This window comes from Corylus avellana, chromosome ca1, assembly GCF_901000735.1.
Source record: "Corylus avellana chromosome ca1, CavTom2PMs-1.0".
NCBI lineage: Eukaryota > Viridiplantae > Streptophyta > Magnoliopsida > Fagales > Betulaceae > Corylus > Corylus avellana.
The window spans coordinates 28,727,205-28,741,431 of record NC_081541.1 but is presented as its reverse complement, the minus strand read 5'-3'; the positions used below and the strand labels follow the sequence as shown (position 1 = coordinate 28,741,431).

General features: G+C 40.7%; 1 protein-coding gene across 1 annotated transcript; it reads right to left on the bottom strand.

Annotated features, from left to right (window-relative positions):
* Positions 1-10,969: 10,969 nt before the first annotated feature.
* On the bottom strand, positions 10,970-11,776 carry LOC132169109 (germin-like protein subfamily 1 member 13). The gene is made up of 2 exons (XM_059580195.1): positions 11,650-11,776; positions 10,970-11,511 (listed from the first exon to the last, which is right to left on the bottom strand). The coding sequence occupies exons 1-2, from the start codon at positions 11,774-11,776 to the stop codon at positions 10,970-10,972; spliced, it is 669 nt and encodes a 222-aa protein (XP_059436178.1).
* Positions 11,777-14,227: the final 2,451 nt, after the last annotated feature.

Below are 14,227 nucleotides of genomic sequence, written 5' to 3'. Positions count from 1 at the left end.
GACAAAGTCGTCATTAGACCTGCTGCTGTCTTCTCCTTTACAACGTTGTCTGCAACTGATTTTGACAGTGATAACCTGATAACTGCTAGGGCTTTACGATCAAGCAGAGCCCACTCGCTATCATCCATGTCGTCGGGTTGTTCTTCCAAAAGAGGTTGATGAAGATCCTTGCCATAAAGAATATCCTCAATCTGTACCTTCCAAAACCCAAAATCTTTGCCGTCGAATTTCTCGATTCCCATCTTTCCTTCTTCACCTGCCATCGCTCCCACTCGAACCAGCAACTCTGATACCAGTTGTTAGGAAATTAATCCTATTTTCCAAGACCGTGAGATGCGAAAAATAAGAAGAATGCGGAATAACAAAGATAAGCAATCACACACGACACAAAGATTTAAGTGGTTCGGCTTAACAAGCCTACATCCACTGGCGGAGACGACCCGGAGAAAATCCACTATCAAAAGATGGAGTACAAAAATAGTAGAGAGAAAATCACTCAGATCCCAAAGCCCCAATACACCAAAATCTCACTATCACACAAGAGAGATTATTCATAAAATAGAATACAAAAGACAGATGTACAAACTCTTCTTTTGCTGGAACAGATGGCGGTTGATCTCTATTTTCTTCTCTCACTCTGCAGCACCCTTTTTCTTCTAATCACTTGTTTTTGGCTCCTCCAAAAAACCACCAAGAAGAAAACACTCTTGCTGCCCTTGTACCTCCTTCTCTCAAATTCTCTCTTTTTTCTCTTCCCTTTGGTGCTTCAGGTTTTTGGCACACACAAAGCTATTTGGCTTGGCACACATTAAAACCAAGCTGAAGCATGCCTTTTATAAGGCTCAAAGTCGGTCAAAGGAAATCCAAAAGCAAGGTGGACTAAAACCTTCTCCAAGTCAATCTCAAACTCCTACACCTAGGAGGACTTGGAGAAAGAGTCGGTGAAACAATACTCCTACTACAAAGCCAACTAGGAGAAGCCACCTCACGGGCCCACTAACAAATAGATGGGTTCATGTCACCCTTAACAGATGGAATAGTTCTTTTGGAAACCAATTACATTTCACTGAAAAAGGTGATTGGACACCTCTCTTGACTTAGAACGCCCCCAATGCTAATGCCAGATGCTAATACACTACAAGAAACTTGCTCATTAGTAGCGACTAGTACTTGTCACTACTATTATGCTAATGAGCACTTTATCGCCACAATTTTTCAATAGCGGCGACATATCACTGCAAATGTGGTCACAACTGATGGTGCGTGGCTAATGATCAGTAGCAACTACTTGTTGGGTCGCTGCTAATCATCACTCGACAGCAACAAGAAATATCACCTCTAAAAACTATAGAACTGAAACCATATGTAACAGTTGATGATCTATTACTAGCGACGACACATCTAGCAACGAAACTTCTATCGCTGCTAATTAATGATCTATCCCTAGTGGAAACACTTCTAGCAATGATCATTAATTAGCAGTGATACTTTGGTCGCCACTAATGATCTATCAATAGCGGCAACATATGGGTTCGCCGCTAAGGTCGTAAAAAAATTTAAAAATAAAATAAAATAAGTTTTTATTTTTCAAAAATTAAATATAAAACAAATCCCAAAACAGAAACAATTTCAATGTGCTCTCTAAATCAACCAAAATAATAAAATCATACAATCTCTTATATATCCATTTCTTATTCATCTTTTTGGTAAATCTATGATTGAATATGTGAGACCTATATGTAGTCCCACATATTCACTGATAGATTTGTCAATTCTTATATGGAGATAGGTAAGAAATAGGTGAAAGATGAAAAACAAATATATATATATATAGATGATTCTTACTATTCCGATTTTACAGGTTGGAGTTAGAAAGTATTTGTTACTCACACAAGGAACAATAAAATATAGTACGACCTTAGGATGATTTTAAATCATTAAGTTGTTCCTGAATGGGTCAACTGCATTTTGAAATATCAAATCATTAAACTATGAACTTCTGAATTTATAAACAAAATATTTCTTAATCGAAACATCATGAATTGACTGAGTGGTTGCGTGTAGAACAGATTAACAACAGCAGGCAGAAACATGCAGTAACAATGTAACATATATAAATAATTGAGCACAATCACAATACAAAAAAACAAAAAAGGATGAAAATATCTGAAGTTTTTTAATGACATAACAGGGTGAATGACTCATCAATATTATTCATCAAATAAAAATTCAACCTAAAGTGTAAAAAACATTCCGCGTATGAAACATCATGACAGAATATTGTTAATTATATTTCTGCTCAAACCTGGTCGTTGGAGGAATTTATCATGGTGTTATTGGAAGACTTCCCTGGAATTTAACTAAACGACAGGGTTCGTGGCTCTTTTATATATATATATATTCTTGTTTAAGTAATATTTTTTGTTATAAAAGGTGGGAGAAAGCTACATTAGAACAATAGAACTGCACTGTTCCATTAATTGAAGTGGTCGGATTTGGCTAAATTTCTAAACGTGCAAATTAAGTGGACAAATAAAAAATCGATAACTTACCAAGTCTTGCAGCCTTACAGGCTCCATCTGGTGAAAAACACATACCGGTTCATTCACTAACTGCTATAATACTAGCAACCTTTTGAATCTGTTACTATTTTTGTTGGCTTAATTCGGTTTCAAAATGTAAAGGTTACTGTCCACGGGCTCAAACATTGATATAGAATGCTCAAAATCCAATCTCCTCCATTCATAATGTGGATTCATGTGTCATGAACGTCCTCGCAAAGTTTCAACTCAATCGGACCACAAACACTTATCAATCAAAGATGTTGATGAAGGACTGACGGAATGTCCAATTACACTCCTCTGTAGGGGGTGTCTGAATATGCTGCTAGGCTGTCCGGACACCAATTCCAGCAAGCATGCTTTTGCTTGCTCGCAAGGCCCTGTCCCGACATGCACTTACCTTGTCCGAACACCCCGTACCTTTTTTTTTTTTTTTTTTTTTGAAGATAATATCATGATCGCTTTTATTGAATCAATCGGAGGAAGGAGTAGAACACTCCTCCATAAGAATATCATGAATACATTCCGGGTAACAACCCCTCCACGTTCTCTCTATATTTTCCCTAACAACCATTTGGGCAATAACATGAGCAGCATTATTCGCTGCACGTCCCACTGCCCGAGCTAACCATTGCGGGAATGCTTCCAGCAAAATCTTCATATCATCAATCTAATGGCCTATCTTACTCCAGTTAGGCTCGTCAAGGATGAGGGCATCCACAACTATCTTCGCGTCACCTTCCAGCACAATGTGGCTCAACTCCAACTCCCTCCCAAAGATTAACGCTTGAACACCCGCCCATGCTTCTGCAACCAAAGGGTCAGTGAGCCCCTGTTTTATCATGCACCGCACAGCCGCTACTTCCCCATTTGAGTTGCGAATCACCACTCCCATCCCAGCTATGCCGCGCTTGGAACATAAAGCCGCATCCCAATTCAGTTTCCAAACACCCTGATCTGGAGCCTCCCACCTGGTAATAGTTTCCACACTATGTTGACGGGGTCAGAGGCGGATCCAGGACTTAATTCTACCAGGGGCGTCAATAAAATAATAAAATATAATGATAAAATTTTTTTTTCTTTATATATTATATTTTTATTATAATATGATAAATACAATAAAAAAAAAATTATACCACAATATATGTATCACAAAAAGCATATTTATATGCTAAATTGATATATTAGTTACCATGTAGGCACTAGTATAAAAGTAAAGGAAAATACAAAATACAAAGTGCCTAAAATTGCATTCTATGCGGTCTTAGAAAAACAAAATCATCAAATATCAAATCTGAATCGAAGCTTTCAGCAATTTCCCTTTCAATGTAGACAAGTAAATTATCTTCAAGAAATTCATCTTCCATTTTGTTACGAAGTATTGTTTTAATAATTGTTTACTTCTCATACTCTAATGATATTATAATAAAATTATTAGCATATTCCGATAGCTATTAGCCTAAAATGAATTAATAAAAAGAACAAATCTAAGATTGGCAATAATCTTCTGAAACTCATTGATGCTTGACAAAATCCCAAAGTATAAAAAACACACAAAAAAAAAAATAGCAATATTGTTTTAGAATAAGATAAACAAAATGATGAAAATGAGAGATATATCTCAATTAAAAAGCTTAAATTATAACAAAGACAAATCAAGGCGTTAATGGCTTTAATTATAAGCTTTACTCTCAACTTACTCGGTTGGGTACTTGGATTATGACAAGAAAATGCCAAATATTGATAAATAAACATTAAATTTCTTGACTTCTTTTTTTTAATGCGAAACCAAGAAACCGAAACAGATGGAGGAGGTTTTTTTTTTTTTTTTTTTTTACCTGGGGCAGTAAACAATTTATGCCAAAAAATTACTTAAAAAATTTTTTTTAATTTTTTTTTTACCAGGGGCGACCGCCCCCTGGTCACCCCCTCTTCTCTCTGCCACTGGACGGGGTACTATAGCATTGGCCTCAATATATTCCAGGCGAAAAGTTAGAGCTTGTTGGACTAAAACATTGGGGTGGGTGAAGGGTCCCCCATGCACAACCTCATTCCTACGGAACCATAATCGTTTAGCCAGCCCCACAAAAAAACATATCTCCTCATCGTCACATTTATTAAAAGTCTCCTCCACCAGCTGACTAAATGTTGGTCCGCCCAATGAGTATTTCTAGAATTTCTTCAGGCTCGCACCCCATGCATCCCATGCCGCAGGGCAGTCCCACAATGCATGAAGACGTGTTTCATCCTCCAAAAAACATAAAGGACATGAGGCATCAGAGAGAATCTTGCGTTGAACTAGGCTTCTCTTCGTCAGAAGGATCTCATGGCAGGCTCGCCAAAGAAAATTCTTGTCTGCAGTAGGTATTTTTAATTTCCATATGAGGCCCCACACCCCCCTGGCTGCAGTGAGTTTTGAACAGGAGGCTTGCTGCTATTTCTCCATATTCTTTGCAATGTGATAGGCACTTTTGACAGTAAAAACACCCTGCACCGTCCCTCTCCATATCGCAACATCCTGCCGATTTGTACAACTCAGTGGAATTGATAAAATTGCTAAAACCTCTTCCGGGAGAAAAATTGTCTCAAGTAATCCCTTATTCCAGTCGTGCGTATCCTGGTCTATGGGTTCACACACTTGGGCATCCAGGTCAATGAACCGTGGAGGAGATTGGATAGTATAAGTTGTCGGGATGGGAACCCATTTGGTCCCCCATATCTTCGTTTGTTCCCCATTCCCTATTCACCAAAATAATCCTTCCTTCAATAACTCACGTGAGCCCAAAATGCTCCTCCATGCAAAAGAAGGTTTTGAGCCTAACTTAGCTTCCAAAATAGAGCTATTGTCATAATATTTTGCCTGCATGATTTTTGAAGCTAGGCTATCCAGAGTGTGCCATAACCTCCAACATTGCTTCGCAAGGAGTGCCTTATTGAAACAGTGGAAGTCACAAAAGCCCATACCGCCACTTGCTTTCGAAACTCCCATTTTGCCCCAACTTTTCCAGTGTATTCGATCATCGCCCCACCAAAACTTTTGCATTAAAGAGTTAATCTTGGAACACAAAGCCTTAGGGAACATAAAGACACTTATAGAATAAGTCGGGATGGCTTGTATCACCGCCTTGAGCAATATTTCCCTCCCAGCTTGAGACAGAAACTTTAGCTTCCAGTCTTGTAGTCTTTTCCATACCCTATCAATGATACCCTTGAATTCTTTCGTGCGCAATTTACCCACCAAAGCCGGTAAGCCTAAATAGGTATCATATCTGTGAGTACTTGAAATCCCTGCCACACCAAGTACTTCCTCCTTAGTAGTCTAAAGTGTATTACGGCTAAAATATATAGCTGTCTTCGATGGGTTTAAGCGTTGTCCCGAAGCACTTTCATACTTATTTAGCAAGGTTGTCAGACTGTTCCAATGCTCAATATCTACTCTGCAAAATAGTAAACTATCATCAGCGAAAAAAAGATGATTAAGGCGAGGGCCTCTCACCAAAGTAGGAACCCCCTCCAACTTCCTTTCTCGATCGGCTCATGCTAGCATAGAACTCAGCACTTCTGCACAAATAAGGAATAAATATGGTGAAATAGGGTCATCCTGACGAATACCCCAAGTTGGAATAATTCTCCCAGTTGGTACCCATTCACCACCACTGCATAGTTTACTGTTGAAACACATCTCATGATAATTTTTGTCCATGTAGGGGCAAACCCCATACGTATCATTACTGCCTCTAGAAAACCCCATTCGACCCTATCATAGACCTTGCTCATGTCAATTTTGACCGCCATATACCCCTTCTTCCCGAAGAGAGTGCATGGTGTGAAGGGTCTCGTATGCAGCCAAAACGTTGTTTGTAATTAATCACCCAGGTATAAAAGCACTATTGGTTTGGGAGATAATTTGTGGTAAAATAACCTTTAGGCGATTTGCCAGCACCTTAGAGATTATTTTATATAGCACATTGCACAGACTAATAGGTCGAAATTCAGTCACACACGACAGATTTTTAACCTTTGGGATAAGGGCAATCAAGGTAGAATTCAGCTCACTATCAATTATGGCATTATTAAGGGAAAATAGAATAGCTTTGCAAACCTCGGGGCCCACAATGTCCCAATTCTCCTGGAAGAAACCCGTGTTAAACCCGTCCGGTCCGGGAGCTTTCAAAGGGGACATTTGAAATAAAGCATTCCGAATCTCCTCCACTGAGAAAGGGCGCACTAAGAGCTCGTTCATGGGTTCCGTGATTCTTCCCTCCAAAGCCTCCATACACTCCCTATAATCCACGTTTCCCCCTGTTGAGAAGAGATTTTCAAAATAATTGACAAATGCCCTCCCAACCTCCGCATCAATTTTCCATAAACCGCCCCTCTCATCATGAATATGGGTGATTTTATTGGACCTCCGACGCTGGTTTGCACAAGCATGGTAGAACTTTGTATTTTGATCTCCGAATTTCAACCAGTTAATTTTTGCTCGTTGTCTCCATTTTATATCTTCTTGCTCCAGCAGCAATTGAAGCTCTTTTTGCATCATGGCGGCTTCATTCCCATCAGGTACAGTCTCCTTGCCCAGTATCTCAGCCAGCCGGTGGCTTTTTTCAGCATAAAGTTTAGCCGGCTTACCCACTACATTTCGTCGCCATCTCAATAAAGATGTTTTGCAATTGAGTAATCCATGGGTCTTCACGTGAGAAATTCCCCTGCCAACTCTGCTCAATAATGTCCCTGCATCAAGTTTCCAACTCCCAGCCCGCTTCAAACCGAAACTGGCATGGTGTCCGTTCTCTACCAGCACTGCCCATCAAAGTCAGGAAAATTGGTGTGTGGTCAGAGCATATAGCTGCCCCTACCGAGATTTCTAGGTCCTAGAACAAGTCACACCACTCACGATTTGCAACAACCCTGTCCAGTCTTTCCTTTATAAATTCGTTCCCCTCCCGACAGTTGTTCCATGTGAATTTGGGCCCCGTGTATCCTAAGTCCGAGAGACCGCACTCCTCCAGAGTACTTTGAAAGGCCTCCATTAATCCCCTTTGATGTCCATTGCCTCCAACTTTTTCAACTGAACACAGGATTTCATTGAAATCGCCGAGACAAACCAAGGGATTGAGTCCATCCGGCCAATATGTAGCAACAAACTCCACGCTTCCCAACACTTGCAAGCTATTGGCACGCCATAAAATCCCGTCACCTTCCAAAGCGGGTCAGTTTGGGATAGACGCCGTTGCATTTATGTGACGCCGACTAAAATTCTGGATTTCCACCCCAGCCTTGTTCATCTAGAGTAATGCCAATCCCCCACTTCGACCTACACAGTCCACCACAAACAAATGATCAAAACCCAATTGAATTCTCATACGTTCCATTCTATGAACTTGTAGTTTAGTTTCCATTAAAAAAAACTACAAGGGGCTTCTTATCCTTCACCAGGCGGCGAAGCTCTCGAACTGTCCAAGGGTTCCTAAGCCCTCGGTAGTTCTAGCTCTTAATTCTCATTGCGGTCGGCGGAGCTGCTTAGCAACTTCCGCCATCCCCAATCCAATTTTTTCTTCACGTGGAGCCCCCCCCACTGGGCCTGTAACAACGTCCCCCTTTAGCACATCCTTTTTTCGCCATCTGCTCCCCTCCTTCGTTGAAATCTCGTACTTTCCGTTTCCCTGGAAATTCTCCACCAGACTTCACATTTTTTGACACCTGCGTCTCCCTATTCCATCATGTCTAGGAATTGTCATTGGCCCATCTCTTGTCAATATTTTCCCCACAAAAAGTGTCTTTCATTTTTTTCTCCACATCAGCCATGATAAAAAAATTGCCCCTTTCATTTTTACCTCCCACGTCACATTCCGTTTGGCTATTGATTTTGGCTGTCCCCCGCCCTTCCTGCATTAACGTAGTCCCCGACACCTGCATGTGAGCCAACTCATTTAGGAATGCATTAAAATTCCCTCCATTAGTGTTCCCCACACTTTCCCTATTGAGCTTGTCATTATTAGCTAGATTATTAAGCTCCTCCATTTCCGTATCCAATCGCCCAGGATTCTCCCTGAGATTTTCTCCATTCAAAACTCCATGATTTTCGGGTCGCAGGTCAGCATTAATGGGATCGTCGCATGTTTTGGTACCGGATGTTTGGCCTCTACAAGGAAACTTTTGGCCTCGTAGATTACTTTCCAAAGGTGACCCCGTTCAGTGCTCCGCCATGTCAGAAAACTCCCCCTCCTCCTCATGACTTCTACTAGGTGGTCGTTTCCTACCCGGGGTCTGCCTCCGCCCATGATCATACCTTCCCCGACCATTGTCACGTTGGGGAGGGTCTCTTCTATCATCCCGTTGCCTGAGCCTACCTCCGAAATTCCGTTTTGGGGATGATGCGCACATCCAAGGTCCAAACTCAGTGGTTGCATTTTGTTTTTTTGGCACCTCTTCTCGCCTCACATCTTGTTGCCCCGTGCTTGATCATACCACAGTCAAAACAAAACTTGGGGAGCCGCTCATATTGGAAACCTATCAACATGGACGCCCCATTAACCTTCAGCTTCCTTCCTCTTAATAAGGGTTTATGTAGATCTAGGGTGATCTTAACCCGTAAAGATTCGCCCCATCCCATTCCTCCATCATCCACATCCACCTCTTCCACATGCCCCATTGACGATCCGATTTGTTGCCCAAACACCATGCTCATACAAGCCAAGGGAAGGTTATACATTCGGACCCAAAAAGCTGCTTTGTCAAAAAGGAACTTCGAAGAGGGGGTCAATCCATCGAAATCCTCGATTACAAATAAACTCCCTTCAAAAACCCAGGGGCGTCCCTCCAACACTCTTTGCTTGTCTCTTCCCGTCACAAAGTCCACTAGAAAAAGGTTGTCTCCAAGGACTTTGAAAGAAGGTGTTCCAGAGGGCTTCCACCCACGTAAAAGTGTGGTTCGTATGATTTCCTTACTAACCAGGTGATCAGCAATCAGTTTTCCCACTACACAATTTTTTTCCTTGATGCACTCCTGCCTCCCAAGTCTGATTCTGTATCTCCAGTTCCTCGCACTCCACCTTCGACAAGGAAAAATTACCCCACATCCTTGTGAGATCGTCCTCCATCTGAGATTCAGTCTTTGCCATTTTTGTTCCTTCCACCACCGTAAAAAGCCTTGGAAAACAATTCCTTCTGCCTTAGATCTAAGATTTCTAGGGAGAAAACCAAAAACACTAATAACAAGAAAACTTTCTCGTGAAAAATCCATCTGCCAAGCAAAACAAACCAAACAAATCCTCTTCCACCTTCTCCCTAATAGATTACAGACAAACAGTAAGCGCCACCTCCAAGGCTACACCAACCATTGTCCCCATTAGGTTCTTCGAAGGCAAAGGCTCTGCCTGCTTTTTCATTATCCTTTTGAAATTAGACACCCCATACCTGTAACAATTTTAAATGATTTCAAACAGTGTCCAAGGTCTAGGGATTGTTGGACTATTATAAATACACCTCTATAGAAAGAGAGAGACGCGAATTTTCACCCCCAAAGAGTTCATCAGAGGCAGTACTAAGAGAGATCATATGTGGTGAGCTTTAAATTGAATTTCTTAGAGTTTGAGTTATCCCTTTGATAAATCTATGGTTGAAAAGTGTATCGGAAGGGTCCGGTAAAGGAGAATCACGTTGAAGAAGATTGTGAGTAAGGAGAAAAGTTGTATGCTTGTCAATCTTACAGAGCCAAGATCTTGCAAAGGGTTGTAAGTGTTCCTAGTGTCTGTAATATTTGGATAATCTTTTGATAGTGATTTCTTGGATTTGGCTACCCCAGAGAGGTTTTACTTTTAGATTGGTTTCTAAAAGGTTTCCTCTTCATATCCAAAATATTTGTGTCTGCCTCTTTATTGCTTTATATAATTTGGTGATTAAATTATTTTTGCTTCATAGTATTAATTCCGTGTAAATTGTGATAAACAAGTTTTTGGAGTTGTTAAGCGTTTTTCAGAATCCTATTTTATTATTTATTTATTTCAATGTATGTTAATTTATTTTTTTTAGAAAATAGGAAGGCGAAGGGCATGTATCAAGAAATTATAAGATAAAAGTGAAATTTCAAACACTTTGTGGATTCAAAATTTTATTAAGTTTAATCGTGCACTCACTCTACCACTAAAAAAAACTGGCCATTAATGTCGTTTTTTAAAGAACACTATTCATTAATGAAAAAAATGACACCAATCAATTAACCTTAGTTTCCATGCATGCAATATGTCGAAAAAATCAAATAACAGGAGAGTACATAAGCAACCATTTTATTCCATTATTATTATATATTGCCATCTCCTTACAAGAAGGGAAACATGGAAAAGTACTTTATTCAAACCGTTAGGTCTAACGGTTCACGGTGGCCATTACATATAGTTCTCTAATTATTATGCTGCAAACTTTTTCTGAAGATCGTCAACCACATTCTTCTCTAATTGGAAGGCCTTGATGAGAACATCCGGATTGATAGGAGGATTGGCTCCAAAAACGTTCTTTGCTATGACGATGAGCCCAGGATTCTGGCTGCCAAGACCGGAGAAAGATACAGCATTCGTGTTTCCAACATTAAACTGAAAGTGAATGAGACCAATTGGGAAGACAAAGACATCTCCCGGGTATAGAGTTTTGGTGATGAGGCGGTTATCCGGGTTGGATGTCACAAAGCCAACGAATAGAGTACCCTCTACGACTACTAGAATCTCGGTGGCACGAGGGTGAGTGTGAGGTGGATTTAGGCCGTATGGTGCAAAGTCTATGCGGGCTAGGGATACGCCTAGTGTGTTCAGGCCAGGTATTTTGGACACGTCCAAAAGAGTGACATTCGACCCGAGTTGACTTGCGGTGCTTCTAGGAGTGTTTAACCCCGGAAAGAAGAAATCGTTGGCAGTGACAAGCTTTGGGTCCTTGCAGAACTTTCCATTCACAAATACTGCAGAAAAAAGTAAAAAATAAAAAAATAAAAAGTTCGTTAATATCACAAGACACTTACATATTTAAGTAATCCTCCTAGCATAATTCAATTGATATACGTAGATCCAAACAATCAAGAAGAAGAAGGTGTAGATACCAGCATCAGCTGTACTGTTAAGTGCAACACAAAAGTCTTGCAGAGGAGCTGGGTCATAGGCAGAGGCAATGGAGCATGCCAAAGCCATGAGTGCCAAAGCTACAAGGCAATTAGGAAACCCTTTCATCCTTCTTCTGTATTATGTGAATTCTTGGTTTTGTGAGAAGTGAGAGATGTTGCATGGGAACATATCTATTTATAGCCGGAAGTGAATGAACCGGTCCATGTTTTTCACTAGATGGAGCCTGTAAGACATGTTTTTTTTTTTCCCCACAATCATATAAGAGTTGGTAAATCTTCAACATAGGGTGACGATCTTTTATTCAGTGGTTGAACCGGCCATTACTTAACCACTTAAATTTGCTGAGATTAGAAATATTGCAGCCAAATTCGACCACTTCAATTAATGGAACAGCGGGAAATATGTTCTATTAATGTTACTTTTATAGAGATAATATATTAGAAATTAATTGAAATGCATGAAACACCTCACCTCTGTATAGTTGACCCTGTCCTAACTAGGCATTTAAAATATATATTAAGCTTCGAAATAATGTAGGGGGTGTTAGAGACATCTCCTTATCCAACTCTCTTCCAGATAATGAAGATGAAGATTCAAATAATAAGATAAATAGATAACTCTTATTATCTTGTATAGCTTTCAAATTATACTTGATAGAATAGATTTCAAATTGTATTTGCTTTAGTATTTGATTCCATCTCTTTGTAACAAACTCAATTATAAATACAAAGCCTTAGCCTACGTTAAAGGCAAGGCAGCAAGCAAATTCAATTTATTGGATTTTATATGGTATCAGAGCCCTAGTGACTCACGTCAATTTTTTTCCCTGCTCTACGTTTTTTTTTTTCTTTCTTTCCTCAATGGCAGAAATACCACTCCTCCCAACCCAACAAACACCACCACCCATACCACCCATCACAACCCACCAGACGCCACCCTTGGTGACCTTCACCAACTTCAATCCTATTAAGCTCACTCAAGATACATATCCTATATGGCTACCTCAAGTTGTTCCTCATCTCAAGGGAGGAAATCTCTATGGCTATGTTGATGGCACTTACAAGTGCCCTCCAGAAACAATTACCACCACAACAGATGGAGTTGAGACCACATCCTCCAATCCTGCCTATTTGCATTGGTATATGCAAGATCAACTTATTCTTGGTGCTATAACATCTGCTCTATCCAGCAAGATGCTTTCCCATGTCACACGGTGCACCACCTCTTTGGAAGCATGGACCACTCTGAAGAATTTATTTTCTTCTCAGTCTAAGGCACGCTCAATGCAGGTGCATTATCAACTGAATACTCTCAAGAAAGGCAACTCCTCCATTGCAGATTATTACCAGAAATTCCTGGCTCTCACTGATACGTTATCTAGTATCGGCCAACCTCTCACTGACGTTCAAATGCAATCTTTTCTCCTTGGGGGTCTAGGATCTGAATATGATCCCTTCGTTACTTCCGTTACCACACGGATTGAACCTCTTTCGGTTGAAGAAATTTATGGCCATCTTCTCTCGCATGAAATGCGCCTAGAACAACACCACAATTCGATTGACTTATCAATTGCTGGAGTTAATGTTGCTGATCGTAGCTATCCCTCACGTGGTCGTGGAGGACGCCACAACTACCGTGGTTTCCAATCTGGGTCATCATCACATCCGTTTCGAGGTAGGGGGCGTGGATCCTCACATGGGGCATCTTCACGCCGTGGCACCTCAAACAATTATTCTCAGTCGCAGTCTCACCGCCCAATCTGCCAGGTATGTAATAAAATGGGTCATATTGCATTCGACTGTTATAATCGATTCAATCAAGCATATCCCAGAGATCTTCACAGAGATCAGTCCAACTCATTACATGCATACTACACCGCTCCTTCCGGTGGAATGGATCCTGCTTGGTACCCTGACTCCGGTGCTACCCATCATCTCACTTCAGACATTGACAATCTGAATCTCACAGCTGATGAATACAAGGGGTCTGATCAAATCCGAGTCGGCAATGGTAATGGGCTTTCAATCAAAAACATTGGAAACACTCGCATTTTTACTCCATCTCAAAACTTTGATCTTTTCAATGTTTTACATGTCCCTGCTATCTCCAAAAACTTAATCTCTGTTCATAAATTCACAAAAGACACTAATACTTTTTTTGAATTCCATCCTCATTACTTTCTTTTGAAGGATCGCAAATCCGGGAAAATCTTGCTCCACGGCCCGAATAAACATGGCCTCTATCAATTTTCAAATTCCGCAAATAAGCTCCCTGCATCTGTCCATGTTGGTGAGCGAGTCTCTACTTCTCAATGGCACTCCCGGCTAGGTCATCCCGCCTTACGTGTGGTCCGTCGTGTGCTCTCAAATTTTCGTCTTCCAGTTGCGTCAAATAAATCGATGTCTCCTTGTCCCGCTTGTCTAAGTTCCAAAAGCAAGCAGCTCGTCTTTCATTCTTCACATTCCATAGCCACGTGTCCTCTAGAATTAATATACACCGATGTATGGGGTCCAGCTCCAGTTCTTTCTAGATCTGGCTCCAAATATTATGTGTCTT

Bases quoted from the DNA above. Each gene is read 5' to 3' on its own strand.
- LOC132169109 (XM_059580195.1), bottom strand. From the start codon at position 11,776: ATGAAAGGGTTTCCTAATTGCCTTGTAGCTTTGGCACTCATGGCTTTG. The intron at 11,512-11,649 runs GTATCTACACCT...TTTTTTCTGCAG, and splicing joins TAACAGTACAGCTGATGCTG to TATTTGTGAATGGAAAGTTC.